This window comes from Lepisma saccharinum, chromosome 14, assembly GCF_977018435.1.
Source record: "Lepisma saccharinum chromosome 14, izLepSacc3.1, whole genome shotgun sequence".
In the NCBI taxonomy this organism is placed as follows: Eukaryota; Metazoa; Arthropoda; class Insecta; order Zygentoma; family Lepismatidae; genus Lepisma; species Lepisma saccharinum.
In genome coordinates, this window is record NC_139242.1 from 48,595,713 (window position 1) to 48,618,446 (window position 22,734).

At 38.0% G+C, this 22,734-nt stretch overlaps 1 protein-coding gene across 1 annotated transcript in view; it reads right to left on the minus strand.

Moving 5' to 3' along the window:
• Positions 1-22,424, minus strand: part of LOC145998355 (LIM/homeobox protein Lhx9-like) — a 77,645-nt gene extending 55,221 nt beyond the window's left edge. The window contains exon 1 of the mRNA XM_083134763.1: positions 22,192-22,424. Within this exon, the coding sequence (XP_082990889.1) occupies positions 22,192-22,424 (233 nt within the window). The remainder of the gene's footprint in view (positions 1-22,191) is intronic.
• Positions 22,425-22,734: the final 310 nt, after the last annotated feature.

Sequence of the window (22,734 nt, forward strand, 5' to 3'; positions counted from 1 at the left end):
TGACAACGTGAAATATCTGTTCTAAGTTACCTAGTATGGTGGAGAGGTCAACAGTGGACCTGTCTCAGCATCGGTTCTTTCGGAAATGTTTCTCGTTTCGAGGAACCGCAGTGAAATTTTGAAAAGAAAAACTGGATCTCTTTAAAAAATTTCCTACACCCTCTAAATGTTTCTGCAATGGCGAAGACAGTGAATGCGACTCTTCTGAAGGACTCTACAAATTTCCGGAATTCAGGAAATGAACCGGAGACTGTTACCGACACAGGACAAAGATCCAGTGTGATAACTAATGTTCCATTATGTCACAGTTATACGAGTGTGAAGGTGTAAGAAAAAAAAAACACGATTGCCATTACAAAGTGGTAGCTAATAGAAATGGCGCTGAATGCAAGATGGCAAATGTTGACTTTTGGAAAAAAACAAAAACGACTATATCTCTTAAACTAATGGTCCAATTCCATTGCTCTTTTTTTAAAATGAAAGCCTAAGATGTGGCCTATATTCAAAGTTTTCTTAGGTTTTTCGATATGAGCAACCGTTATCGAATTAATCACGTATTAGTGAGAAATGTCCGTATTTTTTACTAATAAGTTTTATGTTTATCATTAATTTACCATTAACCTACCTAGACATCTGATATGAAAGTGTTCCAAACAAATATTGTAGGGTAAACGTTCATCTTCAATTTGGTATGTTACACTTGTTGGTTTTAACCTCAATTTTTTTTAAAAAAACGAATGATTTATGTTGAGTGTACAGAGAATGCTTCTTGCCGGATGTGTCCTATATAATTACACATATTGTATCGGTGGAGGAACATTGCACAGTGGTTTGGATCCCACTTATACATGTTATATACATGTAATAACATTTAATAATACTAATAATAATAAAAGCAATAATAATAATAGTTGTTGTTATTATTATTATTAATAGTAACAGTAGTAACTAACAATGAAGTATAGTTAACGGTGTCCATGGAAGAACATGAGAACATACTCGTACTGTTGAGCGATGCAGTTCATTGCTGTCTGAGCGAACACGTGCTTTCGGAGTCTCCCGTGAGCCGCTGGAATGCAACAGCAGCCGCTCTGCTCTGATATTGAGCTTGCTGGCCGTAAATCTTGTCTTCCGCAGAGGAACGTTTTTGTCTCCGATGAAGACGGATTGAACGGCCTTACTGAACTGCCCCACCTGCGATCGACGAGCTCCCATCATTTGCAGGAGAAACAAAAAAAAAACGCGCTAGGCGTTTCTAGAATATCTACTGAGTAACTGAGTAGTACAGATGCAACTACAAATTAAGACTGAGTAATATAAACATTCTCAGCACTTTAGACTAAGTAATGTAGAGACAACTAGAAATTTAGACGCAGTAATATAGTGATTATTTTAGAACTTCAAGCTGTGTAATGTATAGAGATTGGCAATGCTTTAGACTGACAAGGTACCCGATTCTTCGCCTTTCATTTTTTATTACCATTTATCTTAATAGCAATATCCGGTTATCTAAGTGTCCCCCTCCGATTTCCATGAAACTTGGCAGATGTATAGAGGGTCCCAAAGGAAGAAATACGTGTTTTTTGTTTCGGCTACAAAACTGTTTTAGGGGCAAAACCCCCCTCAAATGTCAAGATGAGGACAAATTGAAGTGGGGATCTGACCCCTGTGTCCCCCTTCGATTTCCATGGAACATGGCAGGTGTATAGAGGGGCCCAAAGGAAGAAATACGTGTTTTTGTGTTTCAGCTAGTAGGGATTACTGAAACTTTAGACTGAGTAAAAAGAGATTGCTGAAACTCTTGAATGCCTGATGTATGGATTGCTGGAGCTCTAGACTGGCTGATGTAGGGATTGCTGAACTTTAGACTGAGTAATGTAATGATTGCTAGAACTCTAGACTGAGTGATGTAATGATTGATAGAACTCTTGACTGAGGGATTACTGAAACTTTAGACTGAGTAAAAAAAACAAATTGATGGAACTCGAGAATGCGTGATGTAGGGATTCCTGGAGCTCTAGACTGGGTGACGTAGAGATTACTGAAACTTTAGATTGAGTAATGTAGAAATGTTTAGAATTCTAGACTGAGTGATGTAATCATTGCTAGAGCTTTTTACTGAGGTATTACTGAAACTTTAGACTGAGAAAATAATTGCTGGCACTCTAGAATGTGTGATGTAGGGATTCCTGGAGCTCTAGACTGGGTGACGTAGAGATTACTGAAACTTTAGACTGAGTACCTATGGATATTGCTAGAACTCTAGAATACGTGTTGTATGGATTGATGTAACTCTAGATAGGGTGATGTAAGGATTACTGAAACTTTAGAGTGAGTAAAAAGAGATTGCTAGAACTCTAGACTGAGTGATGTAATGATTGCTGGAACTGTGGACTGAGAGGAAACGTTAGACTTAGTGATGTAGAGATTGCTAGAATTCTTGAATGCGTGATGTAGAGATTGCTGGAACTCTAGACTGGGTGATGTAGGAATTACTGAAAATTTAGACTGTGAAATATAGAGATTGCTAGAACTCTAGATTTTGTGATGTAGGATTTGGTGTAACTCTAGATTGGGTGATGTTAGGATTAGTGAAACTTTAGTCTGAGTAAACAGAGATTACTAGAACTCTAGAATGCGTGATGTAAAGATTGCTGCAGCTCTAGACTGGGTGATGTAGGGATTACTGAATCTTTAGACTTAGTAATATGGAGATTTCTAGAACTCTAGAATGCGTGATGTAGGGATTACTGAAACTTTAGCCTTAGTAATATAGAGATTGCTTGAACCCTAGACTGAACAACACATATCTGGCCACAACATTAGACTGAGATGGAGAACTAAAGCAATTTTCAAAACTACATGCAAGGAGCCTGCCTGTAACAATAGAATCGACAAATTCGAAGACGTTTAGAGGGACTTAAGCCTTTATGGAAGGACAGAAGTAGGACATAAATAATCGAAAATGCATGTCCAAATGTACAAATTTGAACAATGCAAAGGGGAATGATGGACATTACTGCATTCTTTCTCCGAAGAGGTATAGTATAATAAGTAGTTGTATTGGTACTATTATAAACCCGAGAAAGTATGAACCCCCCTCAAGCAGGTTTACCTACACTTAAAACAAGCTCAACATGAGCATATGAGCTTTTTGCTCAAGTGTGGAACCCTGCCTAATCCAAGATTTTTGTAAAAATGCCCTCGGGAATTTCTTGGGAAAGTATGACCCCCCTCAGATTGATGAGGCTATACTTATAAAAGGCACTTTTGTGAGATTGTTGTCCATAATCCTGTCAAAAATATGCTCTTCATGATATTGTATGATATAGGCGAGTTATTCAAGAAAAATAGGCAAGTTATTCAAGATCTAGAGAATGGCAAGAGATTTTTGAAAAACTATAGAGATCAAAAGTTGCATCTTGAAATGCCCATGAGAAATCACCAAGCCCCAAGTCTCTAGCATTCATGGTTCCGAAGATATTAACAATTTTGTTAATATTGCTTTTTTCAAAAAATTCTATTTATAGAACAGACATAAATCAGAGATTTCCAGCTTAAATATTGCATATATCAGGAAAATTATAGAGACAAAAAATATAGAGAATTATGCCTACAATATGCCTACAAAATTTCAAGTCTCCAGTGCTGATAGTTTTTGAAAAATCTCAAATTTAAAAAAATTATCGATTTTTTCAAAAATCTTCTAAATCTCATTTAGAATTGAAATAAACAACTCCCATGTTGATACCTTGAAAAGTGGGCAAGTTATTCAAGATCTAGAGAACAACAAGATATTTTGAAAAATTTATAGACATCAAAAAGTTGCATCTCGCCATGCCCATACCAAAGCAACAAACCCCATGTCTCTAGGACATATGGTTCCGAAGATATCAAAGAAACAAAATTATCGATTTTTTCCAAAATTTGAGTATGTTGCTCAGGGGGCCAAGCAGATGTTTGTATATGAGCCACAAGTCTGAAAACACAGCTTTGTTTTAGAGCTTATATTAATACCAGAGAGTCTCAATGCCCTAGTACCGGGGAGAATCAATATATTGATTCTCAAGACTGCAGGCACCTCGGATCAATACATTAGTTCCTCCAATTCCCGTGGTGCTGTGGGATGGAGCAGCGAGGCAGGATCAATACATTAATTCCTCCAATTCCCGTGGCGCTGTGAGCATCGGATCGCTGCAAGCACCTCGGATCAATGTTTGGGGCTGTAATTCCTCCAATTCCCGTGGCGCTGTGGGATAGAGCGGGGACATAAGATCAATATTTTGGGCAATTCCTGCACCGTGCGGGCTGGGGCAGTTTCTGTATCGTAGAGCCAATCAATATATTGGGCAATTCCTGCACCGTGCGAGCCGATCAATACTTGGAGCAGCTCCTGCAGTTTTATTGCCTTGATGGATTAGTTCCTGAGAGTCCCGGGGGCATGGTGCTGCGTGTTGATTGCATGTACACCTAGCAGAAAAATGGGAGGTACGCACAGGAGAAAATACTCCAGCTATGCAGAATCACCCCCATAAATATAATTATCCTAGGATCAAAATTAGTGACAGAATAGAGAAACAAAAATTATAATAGGGCTTGGATATAGCTACCAGCCATTATATTTTTATTTTGAACACAGCACTTAAAACTAAGCCAAGATGCACCCCCACCCACCCCCACCCCCACCCACCCCCAACCCCCAACCACACCCACCCCCACACACCCATACCTACCCCCACCCATACCCACATCCATACATATTTACTTCCCGGTCCAGTTCTATTGCATTATGTTGTGCAATATTAATTGATTAAATACTTATGACATAATGTGATGATGTGGTGTTTTCTGATTGGTTTAAATAAGCAAGGCTCCTATTGGCTCTGTAAATCTATATAAGCCAGGGCACAGTGCAGATTCTTCACCATTGCTGGATCGGCAGTGGAACCCACAAGTGGGGGGCAGAACCTGAACAGGCTTCACCAAAGTATAGGAGAATTGAAGCATATAATTTGGCGGAATAACCCAAGTAAGGTCATAGAGACAATATACACTAATACAATAAAAGCCAATTTTTGGCAGGGGGACCAAAGTGGTTCCTAAATACAAAACTCAAGAACTAATTGACATAGAGCTATGCAGTTTTTTTGTCTGCACTGAACCCAACTGATATTTTTTATTAAGCATAGAATTTTGATTTGATTCCCAAGAAATTTTATATAATAAACCAACAACAAAAATACCAAGGCCAAAAATATTAACACACACACACACACACACATATATACATACACACACACAAATCACACTTCTGAACCCAACTTATATTTTTTATTCAGTATAAAGTTTTGATTTGAATCCCAGGAAATTGTATATAATAAACAATAGCAAAAATGCCAAGTCAAAAATATTGTAATCAATGCAGTAAGAATATATCCAGCCCCAATTGGGCCAAGCACCAAAAGATTTGTAACCCGGACAAATACAGAACTCCCACAAAAATTTGCCCCAAATGCAATAGAAAATACAGCATGGAATATTTCACATATACACATAAAAATACTTGTTCTGCACAGTCATCAACATTGCCCCCACAACCATCCACATCTGGTCTGAAAAGGAAGCATGAAGCACCTCTTAATGCCAGAGCAGCAAAGCAGCCACGCTATGAACCTATCCATAGCAGTTTTAATACCCAACTTAGGGATTATCGGTTTGTATCAGAGCCAAGATGCAGTATTAACAATTTTTTGAACAGTGTAAATCCTGATCTGCAGGCAATTCTAAATGCACAAAATGGCTCTTATAAGCTCTCCCTCAAATTGTATACTCAATATAAGAAACCAAACGGCACAAAATTTACACAGCCCCACATAACAGAAACTGTACCTGTATATTCAAATACAAATTCAAACAAAATAATAAGCAGTTTAATGGATCAATTGAATATTAAACACTCTGAATTTGCAGCAAAAGAGTCTGGATGGAGCCTGTGCGGTTCTCCACACAAGCTCTATGTTAATATTTCTGAATTCAGCCCATTACAAGGATCTACATATCTGCCATTACCTGCCAATATTAAAAACAGAAGAGCCGTGGTTAATATAGAAAATACCGACCAGAAATGCTTTTTGTGGTGTATATTAGCTGCTTTGTTTCTAGTTTCAAGGCATCCTGAGAGAATAACTTATTACAAACAACATGAACATCTTTTTGACGATGCAATGGAGGGTTTGGAATATCCAATGTCTGTTCAGAATATTGATAAATTTGAAAAAAAAAAAAGGCCAGGCATATCAATGGCAAACAATTATCTATTAATGTATTTATTTGTTCCACTGGCAATTGCCCGATAGAACCTCTCAGAATCAGTACAATTGATGATGAATCTGCTATTCCAATTGATTTGCTCTTAATTGAAGGGGATGGCAAATATCATTACACTCTGATACATAATCTTCAAGCTTTAGTGAGAGCACAACTAGACAAATCCAATATAATATTCAAGTTGTGCAGAAGATGTTTATGTGTATTTGATGGCAGGAAAATGGTGAAGGGGGTTCGGGAAGTGAATGCAGAAATTGCAAAAAACAAGTTAATTGAGCATCTGAAATATTGTGGCAATCATAAACCTGTTCATATGGTGATGCCTAATCCAAGTGAAAATTGCAAATTCAAAAAGTTTGAAGCCTTGTTGGAACACCCAGCATATATTGTCTGTGATTTTGAATCCATTCTCAAATCTCTTGCATCCTGCAATCCAGATCCTGAAGAATCTTCAATTACGCCATACCAGCTACATGAACCTTCCAGTTTTTGTTATGTGGTTGTACAGGATGGTGTTGTTACCAAAGAATATTCATACTTGGGACCAGATGCCATCAAAATATTTGCACATAAAATAGAAAATGAGTGCCGTGACATAGCATCTAACATCTTATTAAAATCAAAACCCATGTTGCCTTTAACAGAGAAACAGATTGAAGATTTCAACAATGCAGAAAAATGCCAGGTATGTGATTCTGAATTTTCAGATACAAATATCAAGGTACATCACCATTCTCATACAGATGGTAAATTCTTAATGGCCCTGTGTAATAGCTGTAATATTAAGATCAAGAGACCAAGATTTGTCCCCATATTTTGCCATGGAGCATCCAATTATGATTTTCATCATCTGATCAGGTACGAGGGGTTTGAGAAGCAGAATTTAAATATTTTAGCTGAAAATGATGAGAAATATATATCTATTAGCAAAATAATTAAAGTTAATGGTGTTCCTATTCACATAAGATTTCTTGATTCTTACAGAATTTTATCTGCTAGCCTGGCCACACTGGCCACTCAATTATCTGATGATCAATTCAAAATCACACGTGCATTGTTTCCAAATCAGGACCTGAAATTAATTAGGCGGAAGGGTGTATATCCATATGATTATGTTACAGATTTTTCTAAATTTGATGAGTGTTCTCTGCCTCCACAACAAGAGTTTTACAGCAAAATCAGAGGTTCTGGAATCACAGATGAAGATTATCACCATGCCCAATTGATGTTTAACAATTTAAAATGCCGGACATTTGGTGATTATCACATGGCATATTTGAAACTTGATGTCACTCTCTTAGCTGATATACTGCAGGCATTCAGAAAATCTTCGATGCAAAATTTTGGACTGGACCCAGTGTATTTTTTTAGTGCCCCGGGCCTAGCATGGGCTGCAATGTTTTTAAACACCAAAAAGCCATTGGATCTGATCCAATGGCTTTTTGGTGTTTAAAAACATTGCAGCCCATGCTAGGCCCGGGGCACTAAAAAAATACACTGGGTCCAGTCCATAATTTTGCATCGAAGATTTTCTGAATGCCTGCAGTATATCAGCTAAGAGAGTGACATCAAGTTTCAAATATGCCATGTGATAATCACCAAATGTCCGGCATTTTAAATTGTTAAACATCAATTGGGCATGGTGATAATCTTCATCTGTGATTCCAGAACCTCTGATTTTGCTGTAAAACTCTTGTTGTGGAGGCAGGGAACACTCATCAAATTTAGAAAAATCTGTAACATAATCATATGGATATACACCCTTCCGCCTAATTAATTTCAGGTCCTGATTTGGAAACAATGCACGTGTGATTTTGAATTGATCATCAGATAATTGAGTGGCCAGTGTGGCCAGGCTAGCAGATAAAATTCTGTAAGAATCAAGAAATCTTATGTGAATAGGAACACCATTAACTTTAATTATTTTGCTAATAGATATATATTTCTCATCATTTTCAGCTAAAATATTTAAATTCTGCTTCTCAAACCCCTCGTACCTGATCAGATGATGAAAATCATAATTGGATGCTCCATGGCAAAATATGGGGACAAATCTTGGTCTCTTGATCTTAATATTACAGCTATTACACAGGGCCATTAAGAATTTACCATCTGTATGAGAATGGTGATGTACCTTGATATTTGTATCTGAAAATTCAGAATCACATACCTGGCATTTTTCTGCATTGTTGAAATCTTCAATCTGTTTCTCTGTTAAAGGCAACATGGGTTTTGATTTTAATAAGATGTTAGATGCTATGTCACGGCACTCATTTTCTATTTTATGTGCAAATATTTTGATGGCATCTGGTCCCAAGTATGAATATTCTTTGGTAACAACACCATCCTGTACAACCACATAACAAAAACTGGAAGGTTCATGTAGCTGGTATGGCGTAATTGAAGATTCTTCAGGATCTGGATTGCAGGATGCAAGAGATTTGAGAATGGATTCAAAATCACAGACAATATATGCTGGGTGTTCCAACAAGGCTTCAAACTTTTTGAATTTGCAATTTTCACTTGGATTAGGCATCACCATATGAACAGGTTTATGATTGCCACAATATTTCAGATGCTCAATTAACTTGTTTTTTGCAATTTCTGCATTCACTTCCCGAACCCCCTTCACCATTTTCCTGCCATCAAATACACATAAACATCTTCTGCACAACTTGAATATTATATTGGATTTGTCTAGTTGTGCTCTCACTAAAGCTTGAAGATTATGTATCAGAGTGTAATGATATTTGCCATCCCCTTCAATTAAGAGCAAATCAATTGGAATAGCAGATTCATCATCAATTGTACTGATTCTGAGAGGTTCTATCGGGCAATTGCCAGTGGAACAAATAAATACATTAATAGATAATTGTTTGCCATTGATATGCCTGGCCTTTTTTTTTTTCAAATTTATCAATATTCTGAACAGACATTGGATATTCCAAACCCTCCATTGCATCGTCAAAAAGATGTTCATGTTGTTTGTAATAAGTTATTCTCTCAGGATGCCTTGAAACTAGAAACAAAGCAGCTAATATACACCACAAAAAGCATTTCTGGTCGGTATTTTCTATATTAACCACGGCTCTTCTGTTTTTAATATTGGCAGGTAATGGCAGATATGTAGATCCTTGTAATGGGCTGAATTCAGAAATATTAACATAGAGCTTGTGTGGAGAACCGCACAGGCTCCATCAAGACTCTTTTGCTGCAAATTCAGAGTGTTTAATATTCAATTGATCCATTAAACTGCTTATTATTTTGTTTGAATTTGTATTTGAATATACAGGTACAGTTTCTGTTATGTGGGGCTGTGTAAATTTTGTGCCGTTTGGTTTCTTATATTGAGTATACAATTTGAGGGAGAGCTTATAAGAGCCATTTTGTGCATTTAGAATTGCCTGCAGATCAGGATTTACACTGTTCAAAAAATTGTTAATACTGCATCTTGGCTCTGATACAAACCGATAATCCCTAAGTTGGGTATTAAAACTGCTATGGATAGGTTCATAGCGTGGCTGCTTTGCTGCTCTGGCATTAAGAGGTGCTTCATGCTTCCTTTTCAGACCAGATGTGGATGGTTGTGGGGGCAATGTTGATGACTGTGCAGAACAAGTATTTTTATGTGTATATGTGAAATATTCCATGCTGTATTTTCTATTGCATTTGGGGCAAATTTTTGTGGGAGTTCTGTATTTGTCCGGGTTACAAATCTTTTGGTGCTTGGCCCAATTGTGGCTGGATATATTCTTATTGCATTGATTACAATATTTTTGACTTGGCATTTTTGCTATTGTTTATTATATACAATTTCCTGGGATTCAAATCAAAACTTTATACTGAATAAAAAATATAAGTTGGGTTCAGCAGTGTGATTTGTGTGTGTGTATGTATATATGTGTGTGTGTGTGTGTGTGTTAATATTTTTGGCCTTGGTATTTTTGTTGTTGGTTTATTATATAAAATTTCTTGGGAATCAAATCAAAATTCTATGCTTAATAAAAAATATCAGTTGGGTTCAGTGCAGACAAAAAAACTGCATAGCTCTATGTCAATTAGTTCTTGAGTTTTGTATTTAGGAACCACTTTGGCCCCCCTGCCAAAAATTGGCTTTTATTGTATCAGTGTATATTGTTTCTATGATCAAAATTCTATGCTTAATAAGAAATATCAGTTGGGTTCAGTACAGACAAAAAAACTGCATAGCTCTATGTCAATTAGTTCTTGAGATATTAATTATTTTGTATTTAGGAACCACTTTGCCCCCCCCCTCTTCCCCCCCCTGCCAAAAATTGGCTTTTATTGTATTAGTGTATATTGTCTCTATGACCTTACTTGGGTTATTCCGCCAAATTATATGCTTCAATTCTCCTATACTTTGGTGGAGCCTGTTCAGGTTCTGCCCCCCACTTGTGGGTTCCACTGCCGATCCAGCAATGGTGAAGAATCTGCACTGTGCCCTGGCTTATATAGATTTACAGAGCCAATAGGAGCCCTGCTTATTTAAACCAATCAGAAAACACCACATCATCACATTATGTCATAAGTATTTAATCAATTAATATTGCACAACATAATGCAATAGAACTGGACCGGGAAGTAAATATGTATGGATGTGGGTATGGGTGGGGGTAGGTATGGGTGTGTGGGGGTGGGTGTGGTTGGGGGTGGGGGTGGGTGGGGGTGCATCTTGGCTTAGTTTTAAGTGCTGTGTTCAAAATAAAAATATAATGGCTGGTAGCTATATCCAAGCCCTATTATAATTTTTGTTTCTCTATTCTGTCACTAATTTTGATCCTAGGATAATTATATTTATGGGGGTGATTCTGCATAGCTGGAGTATTTTCTCCTGTGCGTACCTCCCATTTTTCTGCTAGGTGTACATGCAATCAACACGCAGCACCATGCCCCCGGGACTCTCAGGAACTAATCCATCAAGGCAATAAAACTGCAGGAGCTGCTCCAAGTATTGATCGGCTCGCACGGTGCAGGAATTGCCCAATATATTGATTGGCTCTACGATACAGAAACTGCCCCAGCCCGCACGGTGCAGGAATTGCCCAAAATATTGATCTTATGTCCCCGCTCTATCCCACAGCGCCACGGGAATTGGAGGAATTACAGCCCCAAACATTGATCCGAGGTGCTTGCAGCGATCCGATGCTCACAGCGCCACGGGAATTGGAGGAATTAATGTATTGATCCTGCCTCGCTGCTCCATCCCACAGCACCACGGGAATTGGAGGAACTAATGTATTGATCCGAGGTGCCTGCAGTCTTGAGAATCAATATATTGATTCTCCCCGGTACTAGGGCATTGAGACTCTCTGGTATTAATATAAGCTCTAAAACAAAGCTGTGTTTTCAGACTTGTGGCACATATACAAACATCTGCTTGGCCCCCTGAGCAACATACTCAAATTTTGGAAAAAATCGATAATTTTGTTTCTTTGATATCTTCGGAACCATATGTCCTAGAGACATGGGGTTTGTTGCTTTGGTATGGGCATGGCGAGATGCAACTTTTTGATGTCTATAAATTTTTCAAAATATCTTGTTGTTCTCTAGATCTTGAATAACTTGCCCACTTTTCAAGGTATCAACATGGGAGTTGTTTATTTCAATTCTAAATGAGATTTAGAAGATTTTTGAAAAAATCGATAATTTTTTTAAATTTGAGATTTTTCAAAAACTATCAGCACTGGAGACTTGAAATTTTGTAGGCATATTGTAGGCATAATTCTCTATATTTTTTGTCTCTATAATTTTCCTGATATATGCAATATTTAAGCTGGAAATCTCTGATTTATGTCTGTTCTATAAATAGAATTTTTTGAAAAAAGCAATATTAACAAAATTGTTAATATCTTCGGAACCATGAATGCTAGAGACTTGGGGCTTGGTGATTTCTCATGGGCATTTCAAGATGCAACTTTTGATCTCTATAGTTTTTCAAAAATCTCTTGCCATTCTCTAGATCTTGAATAACTTGCCTATTTTTCTTGAATAACTCGCCTATATCATACAATATCATGAAGAGCATATTTTTGACAGGATTATGGACAACAATCTCACAAAAGTGCCTTTTATAAGTATAGCCTCATCAATCTGAGGGGGGTCATACTTTCCCAAGAAATTCCCGAGGGCATTTTTACAAAAATCTTGGATTAGGCAGGGTTCCACACTTGAGCAAAAAGCTCATATGCTCATGTTGAGCTTGTTTTAAGTGTAGGTAAACCTGCTTGAGGGGGGTTCATACTTTCTCGGGTTTATAATAGTACCAATACAACTACTATAATACGTCTGGTAGATTGCTTGTTATCGGCTCGAAATAACATGAAATGATTAATTGATTGATTGATTTGGTCTATTTTACTTTGCTTTTCTGCCAGTTTTGACAAATCGCAAAAATGAGGATGGGTGAAGACTTGATGAAGTGGCACTCACAAGTAACACCCATGCCCATCGAGATAACTGGGAACCAAATAAAGCCCTGGTCCCCAGTTTCACAGGCTATCCAACCAATACAATGATCTACCAAATTAATCGGACAATTTTGAAAATCCAGCACCATCAAGCCCATCATTTTAACTCGACTTCGACAGCCGTCTCACTCATGGTCATTTGCTGCACGAGCTGGACACTCCTTTGTGTTTTGACCGTAATGTTATTGTAAGTGTTCGGCATATTCTTCTGGAACGTGCAGATTTTATTTCCCGCAGGCAGAGTTTTAACCTTGTCAATGATTTATCATCAATGTTGGGAGATGATGACATTTCTATAGGAAATGTTTTTTAGCTTTTTGAGCCTTTTACACTATTTTTGGGGAAGTTTTTTTTAACTGCTCTGGGAATCACCCAGCCTCAATTAAATGGGTTCCTATTTGTTTGTCAGGTGTCAAAACATGTATTTCAACTATAATAGGCTATAATACAATTCACACAATATTAGAGTGATGCAAGAGTCTCTCCTTTGAAGGAAATAGTCCGTGGTGGACTAAGGACCCATGTTTTAATGTTTTAGCAAGTACAAAAAAAAGTACTACAAATTTTTACACAATTTATTAAAGTGTAGATAATATGTAACCATTATTATTTAATTAATTCGATTTTTCTTGCATAACACAACACAATGGTGTTGTTGGATTCTCGTTAGATTCCTTTGTGCGTAAAAATCTTGCATTACTGGAAACTAGAGGAAAACATTATGAAGCACGATTTATAAAGGGCTCCCTTAATGAGTTCTGCAGAGAGGCCCAAAGCTGTTGGTACATATTAATCGTCTATTAACATTATCGGCCTGTAAATATCAAGTAGATACAGTCCCTATTAGCCTATTTATGTTAAACTTTATATTGTTTATCAATCTGGAAAGGTCATCATCGAAATATTGCTATTTGATGTTGCTGGAAGTTTTTTTTGTTCGTTGCAGTTTCAAGATATCATCCCTTTTCTGATACTTATATCTTTAGGGGGAGGGGAAAAGTGCCTCTGCGTTCCCTGCTATATCTGCCAATGCGACACAATATATTAAAAATTTGCCCCCTCTAGGATTGACTTCGGACCCCCTACAAAGAATTCCTGGCTACGGGCCTGCCCCCTTATGTATGCCTCATGGCATGTTGCAAAATGCACTGGGGAACTTTACCTTACCTTTTTTTAATTTTAGGATAAGCGTTTTAGATAATGGAATTTTTACTCGTGTACTTAGAAGGGTGCAAAATGGTCACACGTGCCAAGGCACCCCAAAATTTTAAATCAACCAATCAATCAATAAAGTGAGGTAAAACAAAACAAATCAATGGATTTATTGTCGAGCATGGTGGACCAGCACTTTTCTCGGTAAGCCACGGCCCACTGGGGCTCACCATTGGGCGACGCCCCTGCTTCCCTCGTACGCCTTGCTTATTCCAATCGAATGACCGAAGTGGGAACGCATTTCCAGGGTGAAAAGATCAAGGCCGAACGGAGCAGAGGATCGATATATATTAGTGAGGGACGCTAATGGGTTGCAAAGCAGTGAGGCTCGTGAACCATATTTTACCCTTTTCTGAGCACAACGGAATGTGGACATTTATCAAGTTAAAAAAAGGCGAAGTAGGATCTGCTCCACGTGCTTTTATAGGGTGGCTCCACCTTGTCCTGTTGTTGGGATATTTCACCTGCTTTAATTGGCGTCATGTTTGATTTCCCTCGCTTCCACGCTTCCCTCCAGCCTCCCACGTCGATGGCTTCCACGCTCAGTGTTGCCAACTGTGTGAACAATTTCCCTCGTGGGAAAAAAGAAAATCCCTCGGTGGTGAAAACATGAAGATAGCTTTGGCCAAGTTTATTGTAAAGATAGATTTGTATCCAAAGGTTCATCGGGACTGAATGTTTAAAGTGGTGTCCGAGCCACTGAAAAGTGAACGAAGCTAGCTGACGGAATTAAGGTGGAAAATACATAAATAAATGCATAAAGATCACTGAAAGAGCACAAAAACATTTGCATTTCTCGGGATACAAACAAGATCCATCACTTTATAAACGTGTTGTTTTGATCGAGTGATTGATTGATCTTGTTACTTTTATTTGCTTCTCTGCAACTTTTGGTAAATCGTGAAGATGAAAATGAGTGATGAAATGATGAAACTGATGAAGAGACACACAAAAAACATCCATACTCAGGTCGGGATTAGATCCCGGGACCCCCAGCATCGTAGCGCCCTGCTCTAACCACTCCAGCTCGAAGGTAGGCTGGAAATGCGTTGTCACCTACTCACTTTCAATAATATATTATTATTACAGTTATTTTTAAATTGGTGCTCCTTTTAAGTTCGTATTTATCTTTTTAAACAAACATTGTTGCCACCCACGAATCTAAGAATATCCCAATCCTAACCAAGAGCCTCACATGAAATAATAATAATTGTTAGACCTGCTATAAGAGTAGGTAAAAAGATGATGCAAGAATATAGATGTAACATCACAATTCATTATCTGGCTCACTTCTGGTTACTTGTATAGATCACTAAAATTTGTATAAAAGCTTTAAGTAGAACAAAGGTGCTTTTGGTTTGTTGCTTTTTGCAGGGACTCACTTTGAACTGTAGGTCCAGTCCTACACTACCATAAAGGGGACTTAAAACTGACCATCTTTTTTGTGATTAACAAGACTCTTTGAAGCTCCAAGCAGTTATACAAGCCTAAGAATAAATGTGTGTTGAAAATGCTTATAATTTTAATGCTGAGTAAGGTTTGCTTTATGAAAACGTACATTTTAGGTAAAAAATGATGTCGACAAATAGAGATCACTACATGTACCGCACTCCATGAACAAGATAAATATACGTAGAATCTATGCTATTTCATTGAACCCCAACTGACATGGTACTTTCTAATGTGTCGTGTAGGGTTTTGCCCCTCGGGGATCAAATCTTATATCATTAATTAAATATCTGCTCAAGTCTCTTGCTGGCGATATTTTGGTCAATGAAAATGAACACGTATACCTTAGATTGCGATAAACAGTTGATCCTGTTTAAAGAACTGCATTTTCGAAGAGCAAAGTTGACGTTTCTGGAAACGTAAAATGCATTTTAGTTGTAGAAAATATGGTTACGGCACCACGAAACAGTGGACGCAACCACAAGGAAATATCTTGAACGATCTGGGAGAATTCATCCATAGATGTCTATATTTTTTTTAATGTATGGTATCAATCTAAGGAAACTAAAACTCCATGACGCGACAGCCCTCTGAGGACTAGAGTTTTATCATTGGGTAACAGGTGGTCAGCGAATCGAGTCCCATCGCCGCTGTTTTCTCGCTTTTGAGACCGGAGTCCGCTGTGCAAGTAGCTCCCCAATTGTCCTCACGGCACCTCCCACTGGCGTTGTAACGTAGTCGCCTTGTAATAAGGGGACCCCGAGTTCGATACGCAGTGTGGCACACAGTCCCGATTAGCCTTTCTATGCATGAAGTGGACTTATGAGCAAACTCAAAGCTAATTGTTCTCACAATCCTGGGTCAATACTGAATTTTTTTGGTAGTCGCACCAGAAACGGTCGGATCAAAGACAAGAACGCTAACCTTTACGCCATATTAGCTTATAATTTTACCCACTTATAACGTCATTCTGAAAAAAAATTACCCTTTTCAGTGTTTTCATTACGCATTTGCACATCTACAGCACGTCGTGGGAATGATTTACGATGCCATATCCATATTTACATTTTTACGATGGCCATTATTAGTAATAATAATATGAATAAAATTTATTTGGTTAGGGTAAGAGTGAAGATTGGCAACACTGATTCCATTCAGCCTGTCATGCACATCAACCTGTTCAGATTCATAACCTGGAGATTTCCGTGAAGGCGCCTGGAGAACAATGGTTCGCACATAATACGCACTTTACGCAGAACTTCATCGTCGTGGTGAATTGCTTGAATGGAGATGACCTTCAGATACATTGCCAACACGCAACAAAGGATACTGTGCGGTATTCTCATGTTTGTTGTGGAATCCGTATGTATATTAATTTAATGGCATGATAATTTCGACAGTCCATTTACGTCATATGCAGCGTCATCAACGTCATATGCAGCGTCATCAAATATCTGCTTCTTTGTGTTCAGCCTTTCTACTGGTGGGCGTTTACGTACCATGTATAAAACTTTCAGCGGGACGGCAGAGAAATTAAGATGAACAAGTATAAATGCAGATATTATGTAGGATTTACACATCTTTACATGCACTATGTCTCTCTCTTAATGATGATTGCGTTTGTGTCGCTTTGTGATTTTAGAAAGTCAATGCGTCGGTGTCACTGTCTGATTTTAGATTACCATCGCTTTGCGAATTTAGAAGGTCACTACGTTAGCATAGCTTTGTGATTTAGAAAGTCACTGCGTTAGTGTCGCTTTGTGATTTTAGAAGGTCAATGCGTTAGTATCGCTTTGTGATTTTAGAAGGTCACTGCATTGGTATCACTTTGTGATTTTAGAAGGTCACTGCCTTAGTGTCGCTTTGTGATTTTAGAAGGTCACTGCGTTAGTGCCACTTTGTGATTTTATAAGGTCAATGAGTTAGTATCGCTTTGTAATTTTAGAAAGTCACTGTGTTTCTATCACTTTGTGATTTTATAAGGTCAATGAGTTAGTATCGCTTTGTGATTTTATAAGGTCACTGCATTGGTATCACTTTGTGATTTTAGAAGGTCACTGCTTTAGTGTCGCTTTATGATTTTAGAATGTCACTGCGTTAGTGCTGCTTTGTGATATTATAAGGTCAATGAGTTAGTATCACTTTGTGATATTATAAGGTCAATGAGTGCGTATCACTTTGTGATTTTAGGTCACTGCATTGGTATCACTTTGTGATTTTAGAAAGCCACAGCGTTGGTATCGCTTTCTCATTTTAGATGAGTGTTGCTTTGCGATTTTAGGAGGCCACTACGTTAGGATAGCTTTTTGATTTTAGAAGGTCACTGCCTTAGTGTTGCTTTGTGATTTTAAAAGGTCAATACGTTAGTATCGCTTTGAGATTTTAGAAAGTCAGTACTTTAGTATCGCTTTGGAAATTTAGAAGGTCACTGCATTGGTATCACTTTGTGATTTTAGAATGTCAGTACTTTAGTATCGTTTTGGGAATTTAGAAGGTCACTGCATTGGTATCACTTTGTGATTTTAGAATGTCACTGCGTTTCTATCACTTTGTGATTTTAGAAAGTCAGTACGTTAGTATAGCTTTGTGATTTTAGAAGGTCACTGCATTGGTATCACTTTGTGATTTTAGAAGGTCACTGCGTTAGTGTCGCTTTATGATTTTAGAATGTCACTGCGTAAGTACCGCTTTGTGATTTTATAAGGTCAATGAGTTAGTATCACTTTGTGATTTTAGGTCACTGCATTGGTATCACTTTGTGATTTTAGAAAGTCACAGCGTTGGTATCGCTTTCTCATTTTAGATAAGTGTTGCTTTGTGATTTTAGGAGGCCACTACGTTAGTATAGCTTTGTGATTTTAGAAGGTCACTGCATTGGTATCACTTTGTGATTTTAGAAGGTCACTGCGTTAGTGCCGCTTTGTGATTTTATAAGGTCACTGCGTTAGTGCCGCTTTGTGATTTTATAAGGTCAATGAGTTAGTATCGCTTTGAGATTTTAGAAAGTCACTGTGTTTCTATCACTTTGTGATTTTAGAAGGTCACTGCTTTAGTGTCGCTTTATGATTTTAGAATGTCACTGCGTTAGTGCTGCTTTGTGATATTATAAGGTCAATGAGTTAGTATCACTTTGTGATATTATAAGGTCAATGAGTTAGTATCACTTTGTGATATTATAAGGTCAATGAGTTCGTATCACTTTGTGATTTTAGGTCACTGCATTGGTATCACTTTGTGATTTTAGAAAGTCACAGCGTTGGTATCGCTTTCTCATTTTATATAAGTGTTGCTTTGTGATTTTAGGAGGCCACTACGTTAGTATAGCTTTGTGATTTTATAAGGTCAATGAGTTAGTATCACTTTGTGATTTTAGGTCACTGCATTGTTATCACTTTGTGATTTTAGAAAGTCACAGCGTTGGTATCGCTTTCTCATTTTATATAAGTGTTGCTTTGTGATTTTAGGAGGCCACTACGTTAGTATAGCTTTGTGATTTTATAAGGTCAATGAGTTAGTATCACTTTGTGATTTTAGGTCACTGCATTGGTATCACTTTGTGATTTTAAAAGGTTACTGCGTTAGTGTCGCTTTACAATTTTAGAAGTCACTGCGTTGGTATCGCTTTGTGATTTAAGAAGGTCACTGAGTTAGTGTCGCTTTACAATTTTAGAAGGTCACTGCATTGGTATAGCTTTCTGATGTTAAATTAGTATCGCTTTGTGATTTACAAAGTTACTGCTTTATTCGCTTTGTGATTGTAGAAAGTCGCTTGAGTAGTGTCGCTTTGAGATTTTAGAAAGTAACGTTCGTTACGTTACGTTACTTTATTCTGGGTTTCTCACTAAATTTAAATGTAGGGAGATGTTATTGGCTAGAACAAAACCTCATTAATTTTCAAGGTAAAATGGCGGATTTATTGTACTTCTCATCGTAACTGACAATGATGCGATGTACAAATATGATTTGTACTGAGTATATCACATGCGTACATGGTTCAATTGAAATAAATCCCTAATCAATATTGTGTGTATTAAGGTGATGCTCTTCCATGCATGCATGCCATGGGCGCATTGTTATGCCCGTATTTCGAGTGGACGTGCAATTTTTTGCCTTGGGGGAGTGGGTACATTTCACTTCACACATACATGTTTATCGATATAAACTTTCAATACTCAGCTTTTGTGTACGTGTTAAAAAGTCGTGATCAAGTATTTAGATAATACTATTTATTAATGGCCTAAGAACTTAATATTAGGCTTATCTTGCAGTTCTCATAATAATGAATAAAGTTACAACGTTTTCAATTAACAATTATGTTACGTAATTTTACCACCATTTATGAAGATATTTGAATATTATTGGAGAGTGAGAATTTTATTTTGAAGGGTGACGTAATCCCAGTAACAAAATATTTTAATTCATCAAAGTGAAACCAGCTAATAAATTGTTTAGCATCTCTGTGAGTGTAATGAAAAGAATAAAAATTATATATATTGCTCTATTGTAATTGGATTCCGTAAAGCACTACACTCAACCATATTCCAAGCCACACTTCATGGAATAGCTTGACCCCTCAGTCGAAAATCTCAAATGAGAGATTTTCAGATAACCAATATCAGTGGTTTAGCGGCTTGGGTAAGAATAATTACAATTTCCTTGTAGTATTCTTATTTTACGCCGCTTTTCTACTTATTTAGGCTAGTCGCGACGATGCTAATGAATTATGATTAGATGTAAGCGTTACGTGTGTGGCATTCACACATAAAATGTAAGGTTCTAAACATGAGATTGGATTTAAATTCATAGAGAACTGACTTCATATAATTATGAAGTACTGTACGCTGTCCGCTAACAATTTTTTTTAAAAAAACTTGAGTATGATGATGACCTAGTACATAATGCGTGAAAACGATTTACGAAAATTAGTTGCGTGTGTGACGCTTTAAAAATGTAGCGAAGTTTGACTTCATTTGCCTGTGAAGCATATTGGCTACAGACGCTAATAAATTTTGTTGGTGAAATATGCATTCACAAAACATTTAAACCTTAATGAATTAAAAAAAACAACAGTAACTTTCAGATTGATTCATTTTGTTATTTACTTGGAGTAGTACCACTTTCTGTGGAATTCCCCCGAAGTGATTACGGTGCACGCAGACACAACGGAACTCAACACCGTGCTTACTCACCAGCCTATGTGATCATATTACACCCTACTCATACACCAAGCTAGCCAAAGACGTCCGCAGAATTTTTTCTCGGATTGATTGATTGATTGATTGATTGATTTTGTGTTTTAAGTCCCCTTTATGCACAGTAAGGCTAATCGGGACTGGACCTACAGTTTAAAGTACCGAACCACTATGTGCCTCCATCGGGAATTTTTTTGTCGGAGTGGGGGATAGAGTAATATTTCACATCTTGCCCTTTAGTCATAGAAACTTATATTTTACCACGTTTATTATTATTATTAATAATAATATTATACAAATCATAATATTGAAATTGAAAATAGTTTGTTGTTGTTGTCAAGTTTATAATCGAGTCCATTATTTACATTGAAACTGGATTCACCTTACTTCCTTTCAATAAGCATCTACAAATTATTGGTAAATAGTGCTTTGTCTTTTTGAGTCGAGAAATTCCAAAGGATCGTATTTAAAAGTGATTTTTCCTTGGTATTTTCTACGCAAAGTGTCTGAAATTTCTTCAAATTAGCATTTTTCATTCCAGAAGTACAAATACAACCACTTGAGGGTGAAATAGTGTGTAGAATAATGAGATTTTCACCGATCTAGTCGGGATTCGCGAATTTTTTTCAGTGTCCAACGTTGGGATTTCCCAATCCCGTCCCGACTAAACTTTTTTCGTTCGACACACACCTAGTTATGGAGTGAACATCATTCTAATATCTCTGGTAAAAATGTTCTCTCGTTATTTGGTTGCGTATGGCAGTTAATTGACGTAACTTTTGCAGATATCTCAGAGGGTGTGTGTGTTGGGGGGGGGGGGGGGAGCATGTGCCTCTTGCAGCTAGCTACCGATTCTAAGAGCTAGTGTTGCCTACGAGACGAGACTTTGGCCTGTCTCGTCTCGTGGAAATGCTGTCTTGTCTCGAAAATATTCGTTTGTCTCATGACACATGGTCAATCTGTCTCGTCTCGAATTTTTAAAAGCCTGTCCCGTCTCGTCCCGTGGAAAACACTACTAAGAGCCCAGCGGGCGGCGTGCTGAGGGAGTGCAGAATATAATTTAGGGGATGCTATGTTGAAAATAAAGGAAAAATGAAACATGAATGCTTGCTTTAGCCACTTCATCAAATACAATATTTAGCAGCCTTCCATGAAAATATGCCATTGACTTGACACGACGCGTACACTCTCTCTTCAATACGCTTAATATGACATGGTTTTCATAATTGATAACGCAAATGACACTGCAACACAGAAAAAAAATGAAATCGTTGAATAACAAGACTGTTTTGTTAAGAAATTTGGTAACTGTAAACAACAACAACAACAAAGAATTTACTAAAGTTGGTAATTTTGAACAAATTATTTGGTAACTATAAGCACATGTGCAGGATTACTAAGTAGCATTTAGTATTAGTGAATAATCATTTGTTTGTCTCTGAAACTACTTTTGGTCTTTTTCCTGTGTGAAAAGTTAACAGTATTTTCGGCTGAAAATGGGTTTTGAAGAGTCGCTCACTCACCTGTAATAGTCCTCCTTGCAGTAGATGTTGCCGTCCCTCGCAAAGCAGGTGAGTTCCGAGTCCAGGGGTAACTTACACTCGCTACACTTGAGGCACGCGGAGTGCCACTGCCTGTCCACCGCCAGCAGGTAGAACCTTTCCACGATCTTCCCGCCGCATCCCGCACAGATCGCCGGCTCCCCGACGGGGCTTCCACCCGGCCCCATCGTGTCCCTCTCCCGTTCCTTCAACATTCGTCTCCGGGCGTCGCACCGCGGGGTCAGGCTACGGAGTCCGTCCGTCAACGCGGCCGCATGTCCCCACCAGAAGATCACCGGCAGCCTCCCTACTGGGTCCAGCGGTCCGCTCGCATCCTCGCCCGGCGTATCGCGCGTTCTCCTCAGAGTATCTGTCACTGGGATCGACACGGTCGTCCGCACGAGTAAACTTGGGCCAATTCTCTCTCACAGCTCCTGAAACACAAGAAAAATCCAATTTAGGACACGCAGTTTACGTCACGCGCTTCTTCTGACACCCTCCCAGATTTTAGACCCTTGCCCCATT